Source organism: Chelmon rostratus, chromosome 21, assembly GCF_017976325.1.
Source record: "Chelmon rostratus isolate fCheRos1 chromosome 21, fCheRos1.pri, whole genome shotgun sequence".
Classification (NCBI taxonomy): domain Eukaryota; kingdom Metazoa; phylum Chordata; class Actinopteri; order Chaetodontiformes; family Chaetodontidae; genus Chelmon; species Chelmon rostratus.
Window position 1 is genome coordinate 4,173,219 of NC_055678.1, and position 25,108 is coordinate 4,198,326.

Sequence of the window (25,108 nt, forward strand, 5' to 3'; positions counted from 1 at the left end):
TGCTATAAACATTGAACCCTTGGCTGCAGCTATTAGACAGAATGAGAAAATAAAAGGGATATTGGATATGGGAAACACAGAACATAAAATGTCACTATACGCCGATGACATTTTAACCTATATAAGTGATCCTAATGTCTCTGTACCTGCTCTAATGAACACTCTTAAAGAGTATGGTGAACTCTCTGGATATCAAATTAATGAATCCAAATCTGAAGCTATGATGTTAAAGGGGCAGTGGCCAACGCAATTAACAGGAAGACTTCAATTTCGATGGGCACAAAGATTCAGATACTTAGGAATAATTCTTACCACAGACCTATCACAACTTTTCACAGCTAACTATGGGAAGTTGATGAATACTATAAAAGCAGATCTTATAAGATGGGAATTATTGCCACTTTCTTTATTGGGAAGAGTGGAGACTATTAGGATGAACATCCTCCCTAGACTGCTCTTTCTCTTCCAGTCTTTGCCTATTCTTGTCCCCTCAGCTACCTTTAACACTATAGAAAGATGGATTTCTAAATTCTTATGGCAAAGTAAACCACCAAGACTTAAGCTTAGAAGACTACTATGTACAAAAATCAACGGAGGCCTGAACTTACCTAATTTAAAACAATATTACTGGGCCGCCCAGCTGCGAGCTATGGTTTCTTGGGTAACTCAGGAAAAAGATACTGTTTGGGTAGGAATGGAACAGTCTGAATGCCTAGATATCTCATTGAATTCTCTCCCATTCCTTAACTTAGATACCGATAGGATGAAAAAGCTTACAAACATATGGGTCAAAAATACTCTAAGAGTATGGTCTACTGTAAGAAAAAAAATGCATCTACCTATGACCATATCTAGAGTGATACGCATAGCTAAAAATACTGATTTCATTCCAGCAACAATTAATAAAGGTTTTGAAAGATGGAAAGACAAGGGCTTAAAAATTTTGGACCAGCTATTTGAAGGAACTGTTTTAAGGCCATTTGAAAAACTTAAAGAAAAATATGATTTAGCAAATGAAGACTTTTTCAGATTTTTACAAATAAGAGATTACCTAAAGAAACATAAAGAATGGGAAAAGCTTTGTTCCCTACCATCTAAAATAGAACATCTTTTTGTTTTATTCATTCAAGGTGCAGTAACAAAAAAAATTATATCATACTTATATAAGGCACTACAAGAAGATCTAGGTGACAACAATTTGGATATAAAAGAAAAGTGGGAACTGGAGATGAATACAATAATATCTGATAAACAATGGGAGACTTCATTTGAACAGGGTCATAAAGTAACACATAGTCCCAGTTGGAGGGAATATGGTTGGAAGTTAAGAGTGAGGTATTTCATAACACCACTTGTTACATCAAAGTGGAGTAACACTCCACCTGAGTGCTGGAGGGGCTGTGGCTTACTGGGGGACCACACGCATATATTCTGGGACTGTCCAGTACTATCAGAATATTGGAAAAATATCCAAAAAGAAATAAAACAATGCTTAGCTATTGACCTACCAATGGAACCAATACATTTTTTACTGGTCATAATGCCTGAGGATTCCCTGGAAGATAGCCAGACAAAACTGTTAAGGACACTGCTCCTAATTGCAAATAAAGTTATAACGGCCTCCTGGTTGAAGCCGCAGCCCCCCACAATAGCCCAATGGAGGGATAGAGTCCAAGAGGTGTATCAGATGGAATATACCACTGCAGTTTTACATCTAAAATCAGAAATATTCATCAATAATTGGACTCCAGTTGCGTTGCATCTTCACGTAGTATAGTGTATGTATGTGTGTATGTATGTTTGTGTATATGTGCATATACATATATTTTCTTCATTTTATTTTATTTCATGTTTGTTTGTTGTGTTTCCCTTGTAATCTGAACTATACTATTTCATGATGTTGTTTATTATTGCCTGGGTAATTGATCCTTGTAAAACATATCTTCAAACCAGGGACTTTTTGAACATGCTGACATATTTTTCTACCTAAGGTAATGTAGGAATTAGTTTTGATGCACTGTAAGACTGATATGAAAACAAAATAAAAAGAAGTTCCAAAAAAAAAATGAATGGTTTCCAGCGGGACGGACAGCAGCAGCGACTGTTTGCAGCAGTTTTCTGTCAGCATTCGGGTTTAATGTGTATCGATGACTACACGTCAGCTACACTTATGTTCAACACAGCAGTTTATTCCGGGGAGTATTCTAGAGACGGCAGTTTTCACTTAGTTTAGGAGGGAAGGGGGACGGCTCCCATAATGTAGAACCCATTCACAACAGTGGTGGAAAGCAAATAATCTGAACTACAATTATAACTTGTAAGTAAGTAACTTTGCAGATTCAAATTAATAATGTAAAATATGATCAACAAATAAATTATTATGTAATGTTCGGATAAGATAAGATGTTCCTCAGGGTGAAATCCTCAAGCTACCCAGCACTACATGAAGTAAAATAAACATTAAACATGAAGATAATATTGGTATTAATTATCAATACAATATATATATATAATATATATTATATATAATACATAATTCTGAAATGGGTCATTCTGCCCAGTGAGTGCTTTTACTTTTTGTATTGTAAGTGTATTTTGATGCTGTTGCTTACAAGCCACAAGTTCTGCTACAGTTAGTTGAATGTTATGGTGAGAGTGTTCACTTTCAGTAGCAGACCAGGTCTTAGGGGAGCCCTGATTTGAGTCTGTCGCTGCTGGAGAGAATTAATAAAGGTTGATACAGGGAAGGACATAAAAAACACTGAAAGCTAATTTTTCTGAAGCATTTTCATGAGGTGGAGTTTACAGAAATGAGAGCACACACATACATTTAGGTTCATATGTGGACATTGGAATGATGTCTATCATGTTGTCTCTGTACTCCAGGACAGAATCTGAATTTAAACAACTCATCTTGAATTTGTGGGTGTTTACAGACGCATCAAGTGAGCCATGTAGTTATTATAGCTATTTCAGTCAGGAGAGACAAGTGAATGCAATAAATACAATTGTTATTGTTAATATGAAAGATGATATGTAATAATTAACTCTTACCAGAACACTCTCAGGTTTCTATTAAGTGTGAAATTTAGCTGCAGCTCACCATAACATCATGTAGACCTCTGTGATTGGCTGTTTGTCAGTGAAATGCATCATGGAGTCATAGTTGAGCTCTTTCCTTCAGTTTTTATGTCCACAGGCTTCTTGCAAGATAAGATAAGACAAAACATTCATCCCCAGTCACGGAAATGTGGGCATTACAGTCCAGACTTTTTTTTTTTTTTTTTTTTTGGAATCAGGGTTGTACCCAGACAGGGATCTTATCAGGCTCAGCAGCTTCACTCACATTAGCTCTCAGCAGGATACTGGGATACTGAGTGTAGCTGGTCCTCTGGAAGCAGAGTAAACTTGACAGCTGAATCTTTGTTTACGTGATGAACAATAAAATATGTTGAACTTATCTGGAAACATGGCCTCAGACAGGATGGGGGTGCTCTTGCTTTTGTAGCCTGTGATGGTCTGGATCACTTGCCACATATCTTTGGTATTGCTGGTGTTGAAGTCTCTCTCCAGTCTCGGTTGAATCACTTTGCCTCCTTGATAGTCATCACCTCTCCACACATCCAGATTTTCTAGTTGGACAATGATTTTATTGTTTTTGTGATGGACACATCATCAACACATTTGCTAGTGTATGGTGTTGGTGCTTTTGTATATTGCTTAACACTGATGTGGTTCTCGTGGGTGGCTGCATCTCTTTATCTTTTTACTGATGAGCTGGGAGTAAGTGGGTCGTAGGCAGAAGCAGGAAATGTGGTCTGATAGACCAAAATCAGAACAGGAAGGCTTTGTAGCTGCCAGGTTCAGGGTATTGACATGCTGGTGGAATATAGACAAAACACTTGTGATGTCTGTTTCATTAAAATCACCAGTTTCAAGGAAAATACCATCCAGTTGTTATGTCATGAGACTGCTGATGATTTATTTGAGTTTGCACTTGGAGGAATGAAAACAGCAGCGACAGAAGCACTGGAGAATTCTCTGACATGGTCGATGTCTTAACATTAAAAATGTAGCATCAGGGAAACCATCAATATTCATTGTGTTTGGGCACCAACCATCATTAATGTGAACACAGTCCACCTCCCCTCGTCTTTTTGTAGTGTTGTGTTCTGTCAGCTAAGAACAAGGTCTTCTTGTGAAGTTGCCATTCTTGATCTGGGATGTTGCGAAGGAGCAAGGTCTCTGTAAAGATGTGGCCACATCATTCTCTGATTTCTTTCTTTAGCCAGGGGTAGGCCGGGTGCTAGACTAGTTTTAGGTCCAAGATGGGTTATCTTCGCTTTCTTCTCTTCCTGGAGCACTCATGTTCGGTGGCGTTTGGTCTGGCTGGTCTGGCTGGGTGGTTGGAAGATGTCCTGGACAGAGATGGTCTCAAGGTCTGCTGCATTTAACCCAGTCCCTGCACCTCCCTTTCCAATGTTGATAAATGTGTTTCTGCCATAAGTACTAGGTGCTTCAGTACTAAAGGCTAAAAATAATGAATAAAAACAGAAATATGGCGAAGCGAGCTACTGACACGGCGTCTGCATGTGCCGCCATCTTAAATATGAAGCGCATTGTTACTGCAGTAACCTTAAATAACTGCTCACACAGCACTTTGTGTGTGTGTGTGTGTGTGTGTGTGTGTGTGTCTGCGTGCATGTATTACTGTGGATGTGTATATGTTTATTGCTGGGACAAAAATCTGTTTACCCAGTCACATTGTGGGACTCACCTTCCTTATGGGGACGAACACAAGTCCCTGTAACATGAATCATTCAATTTTAGGTGAAGACTTGGTTTAGGGTTAGGTCACGGTTAGGGTAAGTCTATGTAATGTCCCCAGAAGTGATGGAAAAATGACTCTGTGTGTGTGTGTGTGCGTGTGTGTGTGTGTGTGTGTGTGTGTGTGCAGTCTCAAGAGGACCGGGACACTCGGAGGTTTCAGTTAAAAATTGCCGAGCTCAGTGCCGTCGTCAGGAAGCTGGAGGATCGAAACGCTCTTCTGTCTGAAGAACGCAACGAACTGGTAACACACACACACACACACACACACTAATGCAAACATGTCTTTCTATACTTGTAAGGACCCCCATTAATGTAATGATTCTCTAACCCTCAAACTGGCTCTCACAAAAATCAGCACATTTTCTATATTTCCTGCATTTTGTGTGTTTTTTATATTTTCTGTCTTTTTCTTTTATTTACCTTTTACAGCTGAAGCGTCTGAGAGAGGCGGAGAGTCAGCTTCTTCCTCTTCTGGACAAAAACAAACGTCTGAGCAGGAAGAATGAGGAGCTGGCTCTTGCTCTCCGTCGCCTTGACAACAAGCTTCGCTTTGTCACACAGGAGAACCTGGAGATGGTAACTATGGTAACCCCTCTCCCTGTACTCCTGTACCCTGACAACACACTGACAAACACAGTCTGCTGGTTCTGTCACAGTCAAACCAGTAGTAAAGTTCCAGACTGGGACCAGGTACATCAGGTCTGGACCTGAACAGCTGTCAGTCAGGTTATCTAAAGAAACAAATGTGTCATTTTATCAAATGAAAGGTCACTAATGTAGATTTGCAGATCCAGAACAGAGTAACGACATATCTGGTCAAACTGTTTTTCTATTTGAGTCAGCGCACTTTTATTTGTTACATATTTAGTCAATGGTGGTATAATTTTAATTACGATTATCATGATGGGAAAAAAATGTAGCAGCAGATAGCTATACTAAAAGCTAACTAGCCTCGTTAGCAGGGTCGCAGTAACAGTCGTCTCTGGAGGAATTCATGTGATTTATTGTTTTTAAACCACCTTTAAATCACATGTTTAAATGTATGTAAGATACATCAAGTATCTGTCCATAGAGGAGAGTATTTAAACTTTGTTCCAGTTTCATGTGAAAAGTTTACCTGCCTGTCTTTGACTCTGTCTGTTTCAAACTCAGTGAAAATGTGTCTGTTAGGTCAAACAGACCATTCAACTATACAGAAAAACAATTAGAAAACCTACAGTTCTGCATAGACAGGCGGCATCCTCAGGTTCAGATGGGCACTTGCCTCAGTAACACCGCTGTTTGTCGTGGTCCACAGAGGAGACCAAGCTCTTTAAATGACCTGGACCGCAGCCACTCCACCAGCTACCCCGGTTACAGCCAGGAGGAGAGAGAGATGGAGTTTCTACGGTTACAAGTTCTAGAGCAACAACACATCATTGATGACCTGTCCAAGGTACTGATATTCCTACTACTCTATTCCTACTGCTACTACTACTGCTCTAACAGCATATCAATGGCAACCTATTCACATTATTACTACTACCACTGCTACTACTACTAGTACTACAACTACAACTATCATAGCTGGCCTGGAAATTAAGGGATTGATAAAGTACTTTGTGGTACTGTTCATACTGCTACTACAACAACACATGTGCCAAACTTTATTTGAAATGGAACTGTTTGTGTTTTCAGGCTCTGGAGACAGCTGGTTATGTAAAGAATGTTATAGTAAGTATTCACTGGCAGTACTTCTACAACACCTGTTTTATGTGGGTTGTTGCATGAGGAACCATGTGATTAATAATGTGTTTAATGTTCTCTTATAAACACAGTTAGAGTCTAGCTGGTAAAAAGTGGAGCATTTAGCGGGTAGGAAGGCAGATGTTTCCCTCCCTCAGATGTTGGTGGAGACCAAAAAGAGGTTGAATATTGGACTTAGATTGATCAGGTGACACAAACACGACTCCACATGAATGATCACGTTGCTCCTGTTTCTGTTTGTTTGTCCTCCAGGAGAGAGACATGTTACTGAGATACAGACGTCAGGATTCAGTGAGGAGGAAACGAACCTTCAGAGCCTGCAGGGTGAGACTGGACATGTAAACCTGTGTTCTTGTTTTTTCACATGTTCTGCTGAAGCATCATCAGTAACAGTCGACTGTTAACTAACTACTATAACTACTACTACTGCTGTTCCCACACTAAAGTGTTGGTCTGCATTTTACAGTCAACTGAAAGCTCTGACAAAGCTGGTGTGTTTCTGTGTAAGTGGACCTTTTGATCTGAGATTGTCTGCAGATGTGTTGAAGCTGCAGATGTCAGTAAGAACTCGTCTGATGGTTCTCCACTGAACTGTGTACTGAGAACCACCTGCTGTCTGTCTGTGATGAAGGAGGACGTTCTCATGTTATACAATACACCAACATGCTGCTGATGAGCCAACACTGTGTGTGTGTGTGTGTGTGTGTGTGTGTGTGTGTGTGTGTGTGTGCAGGTCATTGAGACATTTTATGGATATGATGAAGAAGCGTCTGTGGACTCTGATGGATCATCTCTGTCCTTTCACACCGACCGAACTCCAGATACTGAACCAGAAGAGGTACACACACACACACACACACACACACACACACACACACACACATACTTGGTCAGTGAAGCTGATTCTGCTTCTGGTTCTGATATTGTAATGTTTCCTGTTGTTAGTGTTGTTTCAGGTCATTTGAGTGACAAAGTGTTGCTGTTGGCAGATAAATGTCATTGTTCTGGTACCACAGTTGATCCTCAGTCATTAAAGTGAAGGCTGGAGAAAAGTGAGTTAAAGTGCCTGCGTGTAGGATGTTGTGTCATCTAGTGGTGAGGTTACAGATTGCAACCAATTGAACACCTGCCACCTCAACCCTCCCTTTCCAAGCCTGCAGTGCAACCTATGTTGGCTGTCAAACTCATAAAACACATGAAAGGTCAGTGTTTGGTTCGTCCGTCCTGGGCTACTGTAGAAACATGCAGCATGCAACACACCAGTGCAACATGGTGGACTCCATGGAAGAGGATCTGCTTCCTTTGTAGAGATAATGAGCTGATTCTAAGGTAACAAAAACCCAAAAACCCAGTTTTTCTATTTTCAGGTGATTCTACACTAATGAAAACATAATTATGACTATTAGATACCATTTATGCCAATAGATCCCCTAAATCCTACATAGTGGACCTTTAACAGGAAAACAGCAAACAGCATCTCAACTGCCAACTACTGACAGTTCTTCTATTGGTCTAACCGGTTTTGACACTGGTCTGACCGGTTTTGTCACTGGTCTGACCGGTTTAGTCACTGGTCTGACTGGTTTTGACACTGGTCTGACCGGTTTTGACACTGGTCTGACCGGTTTTGTCACTGGTCTGACCAGTTTAGTCACTGGTCTGACCGGTTTTGTCACTGGTCGACCGGTTTTGTCACTGGTCTGACCGGTTTGTCTGTTTCAGGTGTGTGTGCGTGAGGAGGCGGAGCTTCGTTACCGTCAGCTGACTCAGGAGTATCAGGCGCTGCAGCGAGCGTACGCTCTGCTGACGGAGACAAGTGGAGGAAACTACGACGCTGAGAAGGAGATCAAGGTGAGCCGACCTCTGAGCAAGGCGGCAACGGAACCAGGGTTCTACGCTGTGGCAGCAACAGGTTGACGGTTCTGTTCTCTGTGTTTCAGACCAGAGAGCAACTGTTGAATGAAATCAGTCGATACGAAACCAGAGTTGCAGATCTGGAGTCAGCACTGAAACAGCAAGGACTGGTAACACACACACACACATGCACAAACACAGACACTGAGTCTGTCATGTTCCACGATGAGCCAAACAGAACCCGACAACCAATCAGAACCCATTGCTGATATTAACTGGTGACCACAGTTTGTGCTGCTGTTGCTGCCGTCTGTCTGTCTGTCTGTCCACCTGTCTGTGTGTCCACCTGTCTGTTCACCTGTCTGTCCATCTCTCAGGATGTGAAGTGGGTGGAGGAGAAGCAGGCGTTGTATCAGAGGAATCAGGAACTGGTGGAGAAGGTGAAGCACTTTCATTGAGACATGAGAACAGAACGAACGCTGCAGAACTTGCCTGAAAGTGTTCATGTTTTTAACTTTTCTTCATTATCAAAGTAATCTAGTATTAGTTGTCTGTACATCCATTGGTGCACTGCAAACAGGAGCTGCTAACAGCTAATTCAGCACACTTTTGACTAAATGTAAACAAATATATACAAAAGATACAGTCCAAATGTAGTGTTTGCACTCATTTTCACATTTAAACCAAACCATTATGGGAACTGTAGTTCTGAAACTGATCGTCCACCAAACAAACATGACACAAAGAATAATGAGTAATAAATCTGCTAATATTGACTTTTTGTGTTGGACACTATTAAGACTCTGAATACTGTTAATATGACATATAAAAGCAGCATTATTTATTATCTCTATGATTGGCTGTAAATTTCTGCTATTCTTCAGGTGAGGCAGATGGAAGGTGAAGATCTGCGGCTCAAGAACGACATCCAGGACGTCAAAGATCAGAATGAGCTGCTGGAGTTTCGGATCTTAGAGCTCGAGGTAACAGCAGTCAGACAAACACAAACGACAACAACGGCTCGTTGAACCAGTCGAGACTGACTGACGCACTGTCCCCGTTTCTGTGGAATCCATGTTTACTGTCCAGGAGAGGGAGCGACGCTCACCGGCCATTAACTTCCAACAACTCTATTTCCCAGAAGGGCTCAGTCCTCTGCAGATCTACTGCGAAGCAGAGGGAGTCACTGTAAGTACACCTGCAAGCACCTGAGCACACCTGGAAACACACCTGAGTACACCCATAGACTTTCTTTGTACAGCACCTTTCATACAAGAAATGCAGCTCCAAGCGCTTCACATAAAACAGACATAGAATGAACATCAAAATTGGAAAATTAATGTAAAAGGACAAGGAGGAGGACCTTAAAATAAATTTCAAATGTTACAGGAAGCCAGTGCAGAGCAGCTAAAACTGGACTGATGTGCTCTCTCCTCTTGGTTCTGGTTCCTGGTCGAGCTGCAGAGTTTGTTTTTTTTTTAACTTTTTATTTCATTCAGACCATATATACAAAATCACATTCATCATATCTGCTTTTTTTTCCCTTTTTTTCCCTCAAAATTTTACAACTTAGTGCTTATAGGGGCATGATAACACTTACGAAATAAAAATGAGGGCAGAGCTATAGTGACAGAAAGAAAAAATAATAAATAAAATACAACAAAATGGGATACACAAAATACAATAAAAGAAAAATAGATTTAAAAAAATGATATATAGATATCAGATCAATAATATAGATCAAATGGGTTCCTCACTATAACAGTATACCCATTGCAGGGCTCCACCTTCTAGTGAATATATCTTTTTGAAGTCTCAGGGAGTATGTTATTTGTTCCATTTGGTATACTTCCATTATTTTTCCAGTCCACATACTGTATGTCGGAGGGTCAGGCTTCAGCCACTTTACTGTGATGCATTTAATCGCTGTTGCTAATAGTATTTGTACAAGATATTTTTTGGCTCTTCCATTAATGCCTTTTGGTAATAGACCTAGTAAAGCCACCATTGGGTCCCGAGCTGCAGAGTTGTGAATGAGCTGAAGTCTCTCAGTGGTTTTCTTCTGGAGGACAGTTAATAATGCGTTACAGCAATCTAGTCAGCTTGAAATAAAAGGCATGAATCAGTTTTTCAGCATCTTTTTGATTTAAAAATGGTCGTACTTTAATGTTTCTAAAGTGGAAAGACAAGGTCTTGGAGGACAAGAACTGAGACCTTAATTTCATCAAAATTTAGCCTGACGTCGCTGAGTATTGTGGAATCTCGTATATTCAGGTGTATTTTCAAATTGGTCGTGTTTTTTCTGCCCATCTTGACCCACAAGGCGCTCTGTCCTCGTTGGGACGGCACACTGAGTCTTTCTTTTGATCTGAATGTAACGAAATGCTTCTACAAGCCGTCTCTCCTCTTTCTTCCCTCGTGACAGGGCTGGTGAAGATGAGGCGCTCATCATTTGAAAAGGCCAGCTGCCAGCAGGAGCTAATGGTTTTGTTTTAATTTAATGTTTTTTTAAGATACCTGGACTCATTAGTAGGCTCTGACAAGGTTAGCTTGCCAGCAAGGTTAGCTTCACATTAGCTAAACTGGGAGCTGGCATTTGCGCTGGCGCTGGAAGTGCACTGGACCTGCAGATAAATGATCATTAATCATGAACAACCGAGTAATTCCTTAGTAACTGCTTGTTTTCACGGATGACGTTTCTATCACTTTCGTTCCTCAGGAGATTGTGATCAGTGAGTTGATGAAGAAGCTGGACATTCTGGGAGATAACGCCGTAAGTGTATGTTGAATTTATTTTGTACATGTGTTTTATATTAAAGTGTCATCAGAACCGTGTTTATTTGGAACTGAACTGAATTTACTGCAGCTTCTCTGACACTTATGATGACTGTGCTCAGATTTAACACCGTCTCCGCCGAGAGCGTCAGTCTGCTGCAGTAAATGCATCTGTTGAATAAATCAATCAGAAAATAAACCCGCATTTCCACTCATGCTGCTGCTGTTCATTTACTGATGTTTGACTTATTCGATTCTTGACATGTTATTTACATACTGACGTCGTGTGGACACGGTTGTGACGTGTTAACAAAGCAGATAACATGCTGTCATGTGAAGTCCTGTCTTGTGTTGACATGTTATTTACATGTTTTGACGTGTTGACACATCAACACGTTATCATGTTATGTACATGTCGATGCGTTGTTAGCATGTGCTTGACGTGTGATCATGTTGTTGAGATTTTTTCGTGCAGTTGACAAGCTGACATGTTGTTGACCTGTCGTTATCATGCTGACATCATGTTGTTGTCATGTTATTTGTATGTAGTTGATGTGTTGTTGATGCATGTTGTTAACATGCTATTATCATGTTGTTGTTGTATATTGTGGTCACCTTGTGTGTGTGTGTCATCATGTGTGTCCTGGAGACACCTACTGTAGCAGGAACTACCAGGTGTTTGTTTGTCTGCACAGATTGTAGATGTGATAGCGTCTCAATGCACAGGTGTTTCGCTGAGATCAAAATGAAGGAATGAAAGAAGTAGGGGGGTAGGAGATAGGGGTGGGGTCACTAGCGCCCCCACTGGCCCACATCAGTTTTCAGTTGTGCATCACTGTATCCCAGTTTCATTCATTCCCATCCACTCTAAGACATCAGGTAAAACTAGAGGCCGTCTTGTGATGGGATCACGCCAGCCACAACGCCGACGAGAAACAGCTTGACGCCACCTGGTTCCAAAAAAGTTGGGATGCTGTGTAAACATGTTTACTGACAACGATTTAGCAAAGTGTTCCTGAGTCCAGGCATTCATAAAAGCACGAAGAGAGTGATATTTGAGAATTTTGGAAAAGTACACAACGGAGAAACAGTCGATGAAAACAAAATACTCCCGCCAAGAAGGAATATATCTGAGGACAGTGACACGTCATCACTTGATTCAGATACAGAGGCCGTGTTTGTGGAGGGACGAGACAATTCTCCTGACAAGTAGGTATTTATTATGTTATGTACCTGTTATATTACTGAACATTTCGACATCAAAAAGTGTTTGATGGATTATATATACACATTTTGTAGATTGCCTTACCCTTGATGTATTTTAATTAACTTCAATTAAGTGTTACTGCCAGTCTCTGGGGAAGGTGTGTGTGTGTGTGTGTGTGTGTGTGTGTGTGTGTGTGTGTGTATGTGCCTTCCCTCTATTTCATTGTGTGAACTGCTTGCATAATGCAGTGAGCTGTAAAAAAAAAGTAAAAGATAGAAAGGTTTTGTCTAGTTTTGTAAATAACTGTTGTTTATTCATTTCTGCATAATCTGATGCTTCTCCCCAGTCAGCAAGTGGACGCATAGAGTGGAGCAGCAGGGCATCATCAGGAGAGGAGCCCAAACCACCGTCTCCCCAGGGAGGATCTGCCAGCAGGTGACCAAGCGGCAGAGGAGGCAGCAGCAACAGCCAAGGCAGGCTGTCAACCAGCACATCTGAAGAGATGTGATAATAGATGGAATGATGGTCCTGGCATACCACCACCACAACCCACCGTCAGACCTACCCGTTCACCAGGACCCCAGCTTATATGAACAGCTCCGTAGACCTTCAGTTCCTCACGCACTGTATTAAAAACCAGTATGATTGTATAAATGATAAGAGGAAAAGGGCCATCCCGAATGTTCCAGCACAAAGTTCAACAGCCAGCCTCTATGATGGTCTGGAGGTGTGTCCGTGCTCATGGGTCACCTGCACACCTGTGAAGGCTCCATTAATGCTGAAAGGTCCAAACAGGTTCTGGAGCAACGTGCTGCCATCCAGAGCCAAACATCCATCTTCTTCAGGGTCCTCAGTTCTTAAACACAGACTGTTAAAGAACAGCTGACGGAACACAGTGGAAACAGAAACTGAACCAACTTTATTAAAATGTATTGCATCACATTCAGAATGACTGTATATTTGCAAAAAACAATAAAGTTTATCGGTTTGAACATTAAATATGTTGTCTTTGTACTGTATTCAGTTCAATATAGATGGACAAAGATTTACAGTTAATTGCGTTCTGGTTTTATTCACGTTTTAAACAGTGTCCCAGCTTTTTTGGATAAAGCGTTGTGGTTGACTGGCTGTGTAATTGACACATGCTTGACATGTTGTTGATTTGTTGCTGATCTGTTGTTACTGTATAATTATCATGTTGTTGACGTGTTATTAACATGTTGTTGACATGTTGTGGAGATGTGTCGTTGGCATGTTGTTTGGATGTTTATGTGTTATTGACATGTTTGCATGTATTTGACACATTTTCAACATGGTATTTACATGCTGATGTGTTGTTATCACATTGAAATGTTGACATGTTGTTATCATGTTGTTGACATGTTGTTGACATGTTGTTATCATGTTGTTATGTTGACACACTGAGGTGTTGTTAACATGCTGACGCATCGTTATCATGTTGTTGACATGTTGTTGACATGTTATGTTGTTGACATGTTGGTATCATGTTGTTGACATGTTATGTTGTTAACATGTTGCTGACATGTTATGTTGTTAACATGTTATGTTGTTAACATGTTGCTGACATGTTATGTTGCTGACATGTTATGTTGTTAACATGTTGCTGACATGTTATGTTGCTGACATGTTATGTTGTTGACATGTTATGTTGTTAACATGTTGCTGACATGTTATGTTGTTAACATGTTATGTTGTTAACATGTTGCTGACATGTTATGTTGTTAACATGTTATGTTGTTAACATGTTGCTGACATGTTATGTTGTTGACATGTTATGTTGTTAACATGTTGCTGACATGTTATGTTGTTAACATGTTATGTTGTTAACATGTTGCTGACATGTTATGTTGCTGACATGTTATGTTGTTAACATGTTGCTGACATGTTATGTTGTTAACATGTTATGTTGTTAACATGTTGCTGACATGTTATGTTGTTAACATGTTATGTTGTTAACATGTTGCTGACATGTTATGTTGTTGACATGTTATGTTGTTAACATGTTGCTGACATGTTATGTTGTTAACATGTTATGTTGTTAACATGTTGCTGACATGTTATGTTGCTGACATGTTATGTTGTTAACATGTTATGTTGTTAACATGTTGCTGACATGTTATGTTGTTAACATGTTATGTTGCTGACATGTTATGTTGCTGACATGTTATGTTGTTGACATGTTGTTATCACGTTGTTATGTTGACACTGAGGTGTTGTTAACATGCTGACGCATCGTTATCATGTTGTTGACATGTTGGTATCATGTTGTTGACATGTTATGTTGTTGACATGTTGTTATTACGTTGTTAAGTTGGCACTGAGGTGTTGTTAACATGCTGATGCATCGTTATTATCATGTTATTGACATGTTGTTGATGTATCGTTGTTGCATGTTTTCTTGCAGAATCTGTCCAATGAGGAGCAGGTGGTGGTGATCCATGCCAGGACGGTGCTCACTCTGGCAGAGAAGGTAACTGATACACCTGAACACTCCTGAACACACGTTGCTTACCTGTTGAAAGCAGTTCGACAGTCTGTGCTGACCTTTGACCCTCTGCAGCATGAGGAATTTAGTGGCTGCCATCATTTCATTAATGAGAGCTTCTTATTTTTGAATCATGTGTATAAACACATTGAACCAAATGACTGCAAACTCTAAGAGGTTTTTGTTTATTTTGTCTCCATTTTTGTTCAACTAATTCTTCATCTTTTTTGTCTCTGTTGCTATAGAAACATAAAACATCAGTGAAATACAGAGCAGAAGTTTTTATCCATGTTTGTTTGTTTATCAGATCCCAAACTGAAGCTGTTTCTTTTTCCTTTTAAATGACTTTAAAAGGCTCATTTCACTCGTTTTCTATACAAGGTTCATTAATCACCTGTGTTTGTACCTGTATTCACATTCCTTTAGATTACAAAATCCATATTTTTCCTCCTCATGATGGAAACGGTTTGTTGGATTAATTGAACCTGCACAGAACGTCAGAAGTATTCTGTTGATAAAGATCCATATTTGTCTGTTTGTCCTCCTGCATGATCCTAACCCACAGGTGGGAAAAGTCTTCTTTTACATGAAATTCCTGGCTGATGACGGGACATGATGTCTTCCTGCCACCCTCTCTAACAGTCTTCCCCTGTCTCTCTCAATCTGTCTCTCTCTCTACTTGTCTGTCTGGTCAGTGGTTGGAGTCTATTGAAATGACAAAGTCGGCTCTGCAGCAGAAGATGTTGGACATTGAGAGCGAGAAGGTAAAAAAGAAAATGTAGAGCAGATGTATCTGTACCAGATGCTGCTTCAGCCCCACCTGGTGTTAATATGTGATCTGTGTATCTTGTAATTTTACTCTCATTATCTGAGCAAAAACAGGCTGTGATCTGGTTTCTCTCAGGAATCATTTATTGTCATCACACAAGTTTCCAAGTGCAACGAAATTCTGTTCAGTTACACCGTCCCAGAGGACACAGTGGCACAAAAGACAGTACAAATAATTGACATGGGAAGACAGGGACAGGAGAACCACGATGCAACCAGCAGGGCGGCGCCTCGCTTACTTAGATGAAAAACAAATGAAAACAGGAGGGGAGGGAGAGGAGAGAGAAAAAAAAAAACAAAAAAAAAACAGCTTGGTCAGTTTTTACCATCTTTATTTAATTTCTATCTTACCAGATTTTACAGATTTGAACTTTTATCTTATATTCTGATTGTTTGACATATTTTAACCACAGTCAGCGACTATATTCAGATCGTCATCTTGAGACTTTGTTTACAGTCTGCTCCTGAGTGAGAGGTCGCAACAGGATAGGCTGTTTATTATTGAGTCATCTGATCCAGGATGAAAACAGATTCTGTCTGTAAGTAGGTGTTTGCCAGCCAGTCAGCCAGCCGCCTCCACCCACAGACTGCTGGGTGCTCTACAGCAGCGACCTGTTGGATGTGCTGAAAAAGTTCCCCTCCAGCGAGGATGTGGCTGCCTGTGATTCAGAGGCTGACTCAGGTCTTCGCCTCTGTTTTCTGCCATGTGGACGAGCCCACCCACCAGCAAGCTCCTGGCTGGTCCACCTGGACAGAGGTGATGGTCAGACGTAGAAGGAAAACCTGCTGACTTACAGCTGTGAGTGAAAACTCACCTGAGTGGCTCACCATCTGTTATCGTTTCCTCCCTCTGGTTAATGTCTCTGTCCCTGGAGCTGGCACAGACCGGTTGGCTACTGCCACTACCATGTGGTACATCGCCGCAGCTTGGCCTCCTCCTGCGGCTGAGTTACCTGCTCGCACCTTACAGCCCCTCTACGCTCATTGTGGGCGAATCCGCGAATCGTCCACTCCAGCCAGGTGGCTGTCATGTGTTTCGTGAGAGCTCACCTGGTCGACATCAGTGGGAACATACTGGCTCTCATCCAAAAATATCCCACTGTGAGTGCTGTTGTTGGCCATGCTGGCATCAACAATGTTTCAGCTCAAGTAGGAACTGAGGTAGCTAGAGAGTCTTTACCGGTTGAAATGCTGCTCACTGTGCAGACAAGAGGATACCTTTATAAACCAGGTGCTGAAAGAGAGAGAGGGGAAACTGTGAAACTACAGTTCTTAACTGGTTTACTGTTTGGTAAGTCATTTCACTTATTTGTAGGCAGTGCTTTAAAGTGCCTGTCTGGCTTATTTAATGGTGGTTTTACAGAATCCTCTTCAGAGGAATACTCGCTGCAGACTCAGAGTAGGCTCAATTTGGCGTGTGGAGTGTTGATGCCTGGAAAAACTCACGCACGCATTGTCTTTGAAAGCTTTAGAAAAGCTTTATTTCACTCTGATCTCACAGCTTTCTAACTCAAGCAGAGAGTGGTGTGATGCAGTGCGTGGCACAGGTGCGTAGGGATTCGAACGTTCGACTGTTAATAGAATAGAACTTCCTCAGTAGTCATGGGAAATGTTGCCTCAGTGCCCCAGTGCTGCCACAGGGCATCCCAGGGCGTGTAGTAGACCTGCTGAGCCACTAGAGGTTAGCATGATTCCCATGTGAAACCAGTGTTGATTGTTTTAAGAAAGTAATTGGAATAGAATGAGACACATAACATGACATTAAAGGATAACTTTCGTTTTTTACAACCTGGACTTTATTTGTAGCATTAAATACAACCATTTAGACACCCAGACAACTTTGGTGGCATTTGGAGTCATTTTGAAGAAATTAGCCACAGAAGAGCGGCGCGTATATCCGTATATATGCGAGTAATTGGGGCACCCGTGCGTAGCCTCTATAAACGCATAATCTGTTGTCATCGATGAACATTGTCCACAAGAACACCACCAGTTACCGTCTACTCGTGGACGCGCAGCCGTTTGTTGTTGTTTGGCCAGCTGTTCCTCTCTCTGCCTCCGCGTCCTCCTTTCAACGAGCTCCTCGTCCGTGTACTCTGGCTCAAACGGTAAGGACGTCCATCGTAAACAAAGTCATCGTCCACCACCTCAGAGTCGGAAAAATATTCATCCATTTTGTGAAAAATAACAGTCGCAAACTACAGCTAAACTAGCCGCCGCAGAGTTAGCTGTGTTGTGGTTGGTTGCTCGCAGCGCGCGGCGCTCGAAAATGACGTCATCACGTCAGAAGTAGTTGTCTAGAGACACTGGATGTTGATAACATGCCACCACGGGCTCAGAGGGGAATAGCACCAGCATATCATAACAAAATATTGGAATATGAACGAGTTTCGCCGCAGATTATGCGTTTATAGAGGCTACGCACGGGTGCCCCAATTACTTGCATATATACGGATATACGCGTCGCTCTTCTGTGGCTAATTTCTTCAAAACGACTCCAAATGCCACCAAAGTTGTCTGGGTGTCTAAATGGTCGTATTTAATGCTACAAATAAAGTCCAGGTTGTAAAAAACGAAAGTTATCCTTTAATTAAATGTCTCTGTAACTCCTGATCCTGAAACGGCTCTGCTATTCCTCAGCTTTGGAAAACCTAGATCACAATGCTTGAACAGTATTGCTTTCTGGTAGGATTATCGCCAAGAGATGCATTTTGAAGCTATGACCGATTCAGTCCCCCAATTTGAGACTTGGTTAAGAGAACTGGTCAGCGTTCTACATATAGAGAGGCTGAGATATGAACTGTGTGTCAATACCCAAAAGTTCCTCAGTGTTTGGAGCCCGATGTTGAACCACATCATGGACAAATAGGACTGTCCCCTCAGTACCACGTACCCCTGTAGTGTCTCAATCAGCAGTGAGGATGCTAAAATAACACGGTGAACATTGCCCCTTCTTTGTGCTTTTATTTTATTATTCTTATTATGCTTATGATTTATTTGTTGTTTCATTGATTTATTTCTTTTTCTTTTTCTCTTGCCTCTGTCATATTGTTTTCATGCCAGCAGAAACATTGTTCTGTATGTTTAAAATCAGATGTTAAAAATCTGAATCAGTCATGTGGGTTCACATTTTCTGCCTCACCTTAATTTGCTGTCAGTTAAGGGAAACAGAGGGTTGCGGGTTTGATTCCCATTAAGCATGACAGCAGCAGAACCTTCAGGCACTACAGTGACCTCTGAACTTTGTGTGTTGTTTTCTAGGATCTGTTCAGTAAGCAGAAAGGCTACCTGGATGAGGAGCTGGACTACAGGAAGCAATCGATGGATCAGGCTCATAAGGTTCGTGTGAGCAGCAACAAAAGGAGTCGTAGCACAAAAGTGATTCATTAAAGCCAAACAGATACGAATAAAACACGTCAGAATGTCTCCAGTAAAAAAAAAGTGTCTTATATATGAGATCGGACAAAATATTTTTCTATATTGTAATCCAGAGAATCCTGGAGCTGGAGGCCATGTTGTTTGAGGCTCTGCAGCAGGAGGAGGAGTCCAGGATGGAGGGATTAAAGATGGAGGAAGGTCGTCTGGCTGAAACACTGACGGAGGAGGAGAGGGAGGCCCTTAGGAGAGCGATGGATCAGTGGAAACGAACTGTGATGTTCGAGCTGAGAGAGAGAGATGCCCAGATTCTGCGAGAGAGGATGGAACTACTGCAACTCACACAACAGGTAAACACGACAACAACAGGTAAACATGACAACACGAGGTAAACATGACAACAACAGGTAAACATGAAAACAACAGGTTAATATGTAACCAAACAGTCAACCAAGGGTTAACTCAACAACAGATAAGTTTACCTGACAGTATTGAATGTTTCATATTATTTTATACTTGACACAATGTCTGTGTTTTTGACAGAGGAACAAGGAGCTGGAGGAATTTATAGAAACACAGAAACGACAGATTAAAGAGCTCGAGGAGAAGGTAATGCTATGACACTAGTGATCTTACTACAGAAACACAATAAAGTCTGGTTTTGAATGGAGACAGTAATGTACAGTCAGTGTAAACACATTTACACTTTAAAATCTGCTCTTCTTTTCTTCTTTTTCTTGCAGTTTCTATTTCTGTTTCTGTTCTTCTCTTTGGCCTTCATCCTCTGGTCCTAACAGCAGCTGGTGAGTTACACACCAACATGGTGGACTTTAGGGTTTGGAAACTCATGTCATTGTCAAGCAACAAAAATAACTGCAGAAAAAAACACTGTATCCCAGGTACACAGGGTTTATTTCAGGTACACAGGGTTTATTTCAGGTACACAGGGTTTACTCCAGGTACAAAGGGTTTGTTCCAGGTACATAGGGTTTAGTCCAGGTACATAGGGTTTCTTCCAGGTGCACAGAGTTTACTCCAGGTACATAGGGTTTACTCCATGTACACAGGGTTTACTCCAGGTACACAGGGTTTACTCCAGGTACATAGGGTTTGTTCCAGGTACATAGGGTTTACTCCAGGTACATAGGGTTTGTTCCAGGTACACAGGGTTTACTCCAGGTTCACAGGGTTTCTTCCAGGTGCACAGAGTTTACTCCAGGTACACAGGGTTTATTTCAGGCACAAAGGGTTTCTTTCAGGTATGCAGGGTTTACTCCAGGTACACGGGGTTTACTCCAGGTACACAGGGTTTATTCCAGGTACACAGGGTTTACTCCAGGTACACAGGAGTTGTTCCAGGTATACAGAGTTTACTCCAGGTACACAGGAGTTGTTCCAGGTATACAGAGTTTACTCCAGGTACACAGGGTTTATTCCAGGCACACAGGGTTTACTTCGGGTACACAGGTCTTACTCCAGGTACACAGAGTTTATTCCAGGTACACAGGGTTTATTTCAGGTACGCAGCTTTTACTGCAGGCACACAGAGTTTACTGCAGGTTTATAGAGTTTACTGCAGATCAGCAGGGTTTAATTTCACAGCTGTAAATATTTTTATGAATCACTATAAATCTATGATGTCATTAATGTCTTTAGGTTGTGTTTATATTGAGTGACAGTAAAGGTGTTAATGTTCCAGTTTTTGTTTTGGTGTCTGCAGGCCTCCAGAGTCCCACAGCTGAACACCCAGCGGTGTCGGCTCAGTCTGGATCAGAACAAATGGAAGGACGAGTCAGAAGGTTTCAGGGTTTGGAGCAGCAGTTAATGACTGAACAACGTAGGCTTCACTGCCTCTGGCTGCAGTCAGCCAATCAGAGCAGAGCCCCAGCTGTCAGCTGACTCTGGGACTACAGAAATCACAGACATAGACAAGAGGGTTTCCACGACAACGGAACAGAAAACCACAACTGGCAACATTTTAACTAGCTTCCTGTTAGCTACTGGTAACTACACCTGAAATGCAGCTGACAAACACTGTCTGGCCTCAGGAGGCCCTCTGGACCAAAGTGGTGCTGGACTTCATACAGTTTTACCTCAGCTAGCTGGACTTATGTCAGTGTTAGCTCAGCTAACTGATTTTAAACATTGTTAGCTAAGTTAGCTGAATTCATACAGTTAACTCAGCTCGTTGACTTCAGTGTTAAGGTCGTTGGGTCCATTACAGTTGACTTACAGATTTGTGAGTTGATGAAGCTGCAGTGACAGAGGCAGATCGATGGATTACAGTAGGAGTTCAGTGAATTGGTTGCCAAGTTACTGTGATGAGTTCACACATTGGAATCACTGTAGAAACACAATAGAAAACATTAGAAAATGGTTGTTAAATGAAGCATTCTCATCCTGATAAAAGTTCAGTTGAATTTACCTGTGTTTTGATTGGCTGTTCCACCTGCAGATTGCAGAATGTTGAGCACAGCAGAACCTTCAGCTCCACTCGTGGAACTAAGGTTACAGTGGCAACCATCATCTAGTTCAGCTTGAATCATCCCAGCACCAAAACCTGATCAAAGAAACTTGTGTTCCCGACATCAGGAGGTTGGCTGGAGGTCAGAGCTGCAGCAACTGAACCAGAAAACTAAACAAAACCACATTCTGATCCCAAGAAGGGAAGCATGAAGTTTAAGAGATGTCTGAACCAGGTTTTAAAACCGGTTCAGCGATAAACCCGCTGCAGTTTGCTGTCATCACTGCAGAATTTAGATGTGATCCAATCTCTGAACCAGAGTGAATAATGAATAATAGAGGATAATTTCACTACAGAAAAAAATCTATTATATTATATTGAATTATATTATATTATATTGTGAATTGATGTATTCTTCATTTTACTCTGCTATAAGAGATAAAGATATTTGATACTGAAATGACTATCTGATGAAATGGAAATCTGACAAGAGAAAGTGAGTTTAAAAAGAAGTAAATTGCAAATATAAATATATAAATCATAGTTTGTTTTTCCCTTTACAGGTAAAACCTCCATCTTCAATTCTGATTTTGTTACCAAATTGTCATTTCAATATCAAGCTCGTTTTGGGTTTTTTTCTCAACTTTTACCAATGTTGTATGATGATCTTTGGTGACAGAGTAAAAAGAACATGATTTATTGGTTTATTTAAAATGTGAAATATCTTCTGTTGGTCCTGCAGCGTGTTTAACTGAAGCAGGTTCGGAACAGAATCGACACAATGAATCCGTTCATGTTTTAAAAACTGGATCCTGCTGTTGTACTTTTATTATTCCAGATGATATTTTTCTATCTCTGCAGTGAGTCTGAACTCAGTGAACATCTGAAGAGTCAGCAGGTTGATGTGATTACAGATTAAAAATGGTGGATTTGAGAGCGAAGGCACAACCGTGTTTGTGTGTTGTTGTTGACGATGATGCGTTTTTGTTTTTTTTTTAAATCGGCCTTCAGATCAGAGACTCTGATAGTGATCTGAACCATCGTTGTGATTCTTCATTATTTCTTTCCTCAGAGGAATGTTTTTGATGTGTTATCATGAAATGTGGTTCAGATATTCATCCTATCCCATGTTTAATTTTTGCTACACACGTCAAATCATGCAACACTTTTGTCCTCCACGGTTATATATTTGCATTAATGAGCGGGTGCACAGGTGTACCAATAAAGTGGCTACTGAATGAAGAGCTGAAACACGATACACAGAATGTGATACTGCCACATGCATACAGTGTACTGTGTATGTACTGAGTATACTGAGCATACATAATACTGTGTACAATGTATATACTGTGTATTTCTGTGAAATACTATCAGATACACAGACAGGAAGCGACTTTTTGGTTTAAAGTGTGAGCTTTAATGATACAGTTTTTCCCAATCACTTCTGCACTTTAACTAGACCTAATAACTAAACATACCAAATCATAATGCCATCTACCAAAAGACAGACCCATTTTCCAGAACTATAAACTCTATGCGCCAATCTGTGTGTAAAAACTCTGCACACAGATCCTTTCATATATCACTGGTGGCGCCATGTGCCCATTTAGAAGACTCTGACATTCAACAGTATTACGTCAAGTCATCACAGCTGGAACCCAGTTTACACACAATTCCTCAAGTATAAACACTGAGTCCACCGAACAGAGACACAGGAAAGATACTTAATAAGTCAACTAAGTCAACTCTGGCTGATCATGTCTCTGAGCACAGAATGTCAGTGAGATCGTCTGAGCCTCTATAATTTTACACAGGTAAGTGACTTACATGCTCCTCTCTGCTGTAACTTTGCACTGTTACAGCACATACACGTACTTAGCTGTTTGCTCTATTGTACAGTATGTTTTCTGAAGTACTTTGTTGTACTGTACCATATCATCAACAGCTGTATTTTGTTTAGATTGTTGTATTTAGACACTACAGTTGAGGCTTTTTATCCCCAGGGCTCATATTTCCTGTCAGACTGGTGACAATCTGGCCTGAGCAGAGATGAGATGCTGGGGCACAATGAATAGGATTTTTTTTTTTGTCTCTGTGTGTGTATAAATAGATAGATCTATAGATGATATCTATAGTTGCATAGTTTTACATTTACTTTTCACTCAGTTCAGTTTATTTTGAGACAGTACACTGAGGACATTTTTTAAGCCTTCACACTACATGTGTCTTTATATTGTGTTTATAATGTGTTAGAGGTTGTTTCAGGGGAAAACCAGTAACAGGTTTTTACTGTAGTGCTTTGAATTGATCTCACCAGCGTGTACTGGATAGTTTGCAGCGTCTGTGTATTTGATGGCTTTATGTGTGATGTCTGAAGGCAGAGATTGGTTTAGTCGTAAGATTATTTGGTTTTGAGTGGAGAATTTGCTTTTGACATGAAGATGGTTCCAAGAAACGTGTCGTTGCGAACAAAAAAAAACTCTAACATGAAGACTTTGTCACGGTTGTGTGTGTGTGTGCATGTGTGTGTGCTTGACATTAGATAAAGCGAATGTGACAGGCACAGAAATCCAGTTCAGACTCCTCCGTCTTCAGCGCATCAGCAGTAATGAGCACTGACCTGTGTGTGTGTGTGTGTGTGTTGTCAGTCTATAAAGTCTTACAGTTAAAAAGCTGAGAGGACTGTAAGTCACTTTGTGTTTGCTGGACCTGAAACATTCAGAGCGCTCACTGTACGGTCACATGATAATGTGAGACTTCACCCTGAACACCAGGAAGCTCCTCAGTCAATAAAAAACCCAGCTACCTCTAAAACAATCAAATCTATCAACAGATCAGTCGGTGTTAGCAGGTATTTGAGCTTCATGTTCATTGCTGCTGACTGACAGAAGATGAACAACTGTGTTAGAACATTTTTGAAGAAGACCGTGGGCATAAAAACTGAAGGACGAAGGAGAAGTCAACTATGACTGACTCCCATGGTGCATTTCACCAACAAACAGAAAGCAGACACACACTTTAAAAAGACAGCAGCAAGATGATCAGTTCAGAATGAAGGTGCGTTGCTGTGCTGTTGGACAGATGTGACCAGCTGATTGACAGCAGAGAGTGAGCACGTGTGAGAGGAGTGAAGGCAGGACGGTTTGAGAGACGAGCTCCAGGCCGAAGCATCCAACAGAACAGTTTTTCTGACTGACCTTTTGCTAGAGCTTCATGACATTCTGATTGGCTGAAGATTTGTTTTTGTTTGTAATCCTCCTCCTCCTCCTCTTCTCACAGCCTCATCAGGACTCCTTTTCCTCTCTTCTTCCTCCCTCTAATCAGTTCCTCTTGGTCTCAGTTTGAGGTCACAGTTCCCCCCTCCTCCATGGCCTCCTTTTTCCTCTCCTCCTCCTTCTTTTGGTCTCCTCATTTATCGCCTGAGGTCTTCAGCCAACCCCCCACTACCTCCTCCTCCTCTTCCTCCTCTCCCTGCTCCTCCTCCTCCTCCTCCTCATCTTGTCTCAGATCAGATGTGTCCATG

The 25,108-nt window shown here is 41.2% G+C and overlaps 1 protein-coding gene across 6 annotated transcripts in view; it reads left to right on the forward strand.

Annotated features, from left to right (window-relative positions):
- Positions 1-19,915, forward strand: part of jakmip3 (Janus kinase and microtubule interacting protein 3) — a 26,434-nt gene extending 6,519 nt beyond the window's left edge. Inside the window, exons 4-24 of one of the 6 annotated variants that reach the window (XM_041962302.1) lie at positions 4,958-5,071; positions 5,260-5,406; positions 5,568-5,577; positions 6,064-6,076; positions 6,130-6,265; positions 6,508-6,543; positions 6,829-6,900; positions 7,310-7,414; positions 8,299-8,427; positions 8,517-8,600; positions 8,808-8,870; positions 9,315-9,413; positions 9,520-9,618; positions 11,150-11,209; positions 14,838-14,903; positions 15,439-15,448; positions 15,561-15,682; positions 19,008-19,085; positions 19,238-19,471; positions 19,665-19,730; positions 19,865-19,915. In XM_041962302.1, coding sequence (XP_041818236.1) covers positions 4,958-5,071; positions 5,260-5,406; positions 5,568-5,577; positions 6,064-6,076; positions 6,130-6,265; positions 6,508-6,543; positions 6,829-6,900; positions 7,310-7,414; positions 8,299-8,427; positions 8,517-8,600; positions 8,808-8,870; positions 9,315-9,413; positions 9,520-9,618; positions 11,150-11,209; positions 14,838-14,903; positions 15,439-15,448; positions 15,561-15,682; positions 19,008-19,085; positions 19,238-19,471; positions 19,665-19,730; positions 19,865-19,915 — 1,794 coding nt within the window. The remainder of the gene's footprint in view (positions 1-4,957; positions 5,072-5,259; positions 5,407-5,567; positions 5,578-6,063; positions 6,077-6,129; positions 6,266-6,507; positions 6,544-6,828; positions 6,901-7,309; positions 7,415-8,298; positions 8,428-8,516; positions 8,601-8,807; positions 8,871-9,314; positions 9,414-9,519; positions 9,619-11,149; positions 11,210-14,837; positions 14,904-15,438; positions 15,449-15,560; positions 15,683-19,007; positions 19,086-19,237; positions 19,472-19,664; positions 19,731-19,864) is intronic. The other 5 variants (XM_041962304.1, XM_041962303.1, XM_041962305.1 and 2 more) reach the window with 5 other exon arrangements.
- Positions 19,916-25,108: the final 5,193 nt, after the last annotated feature.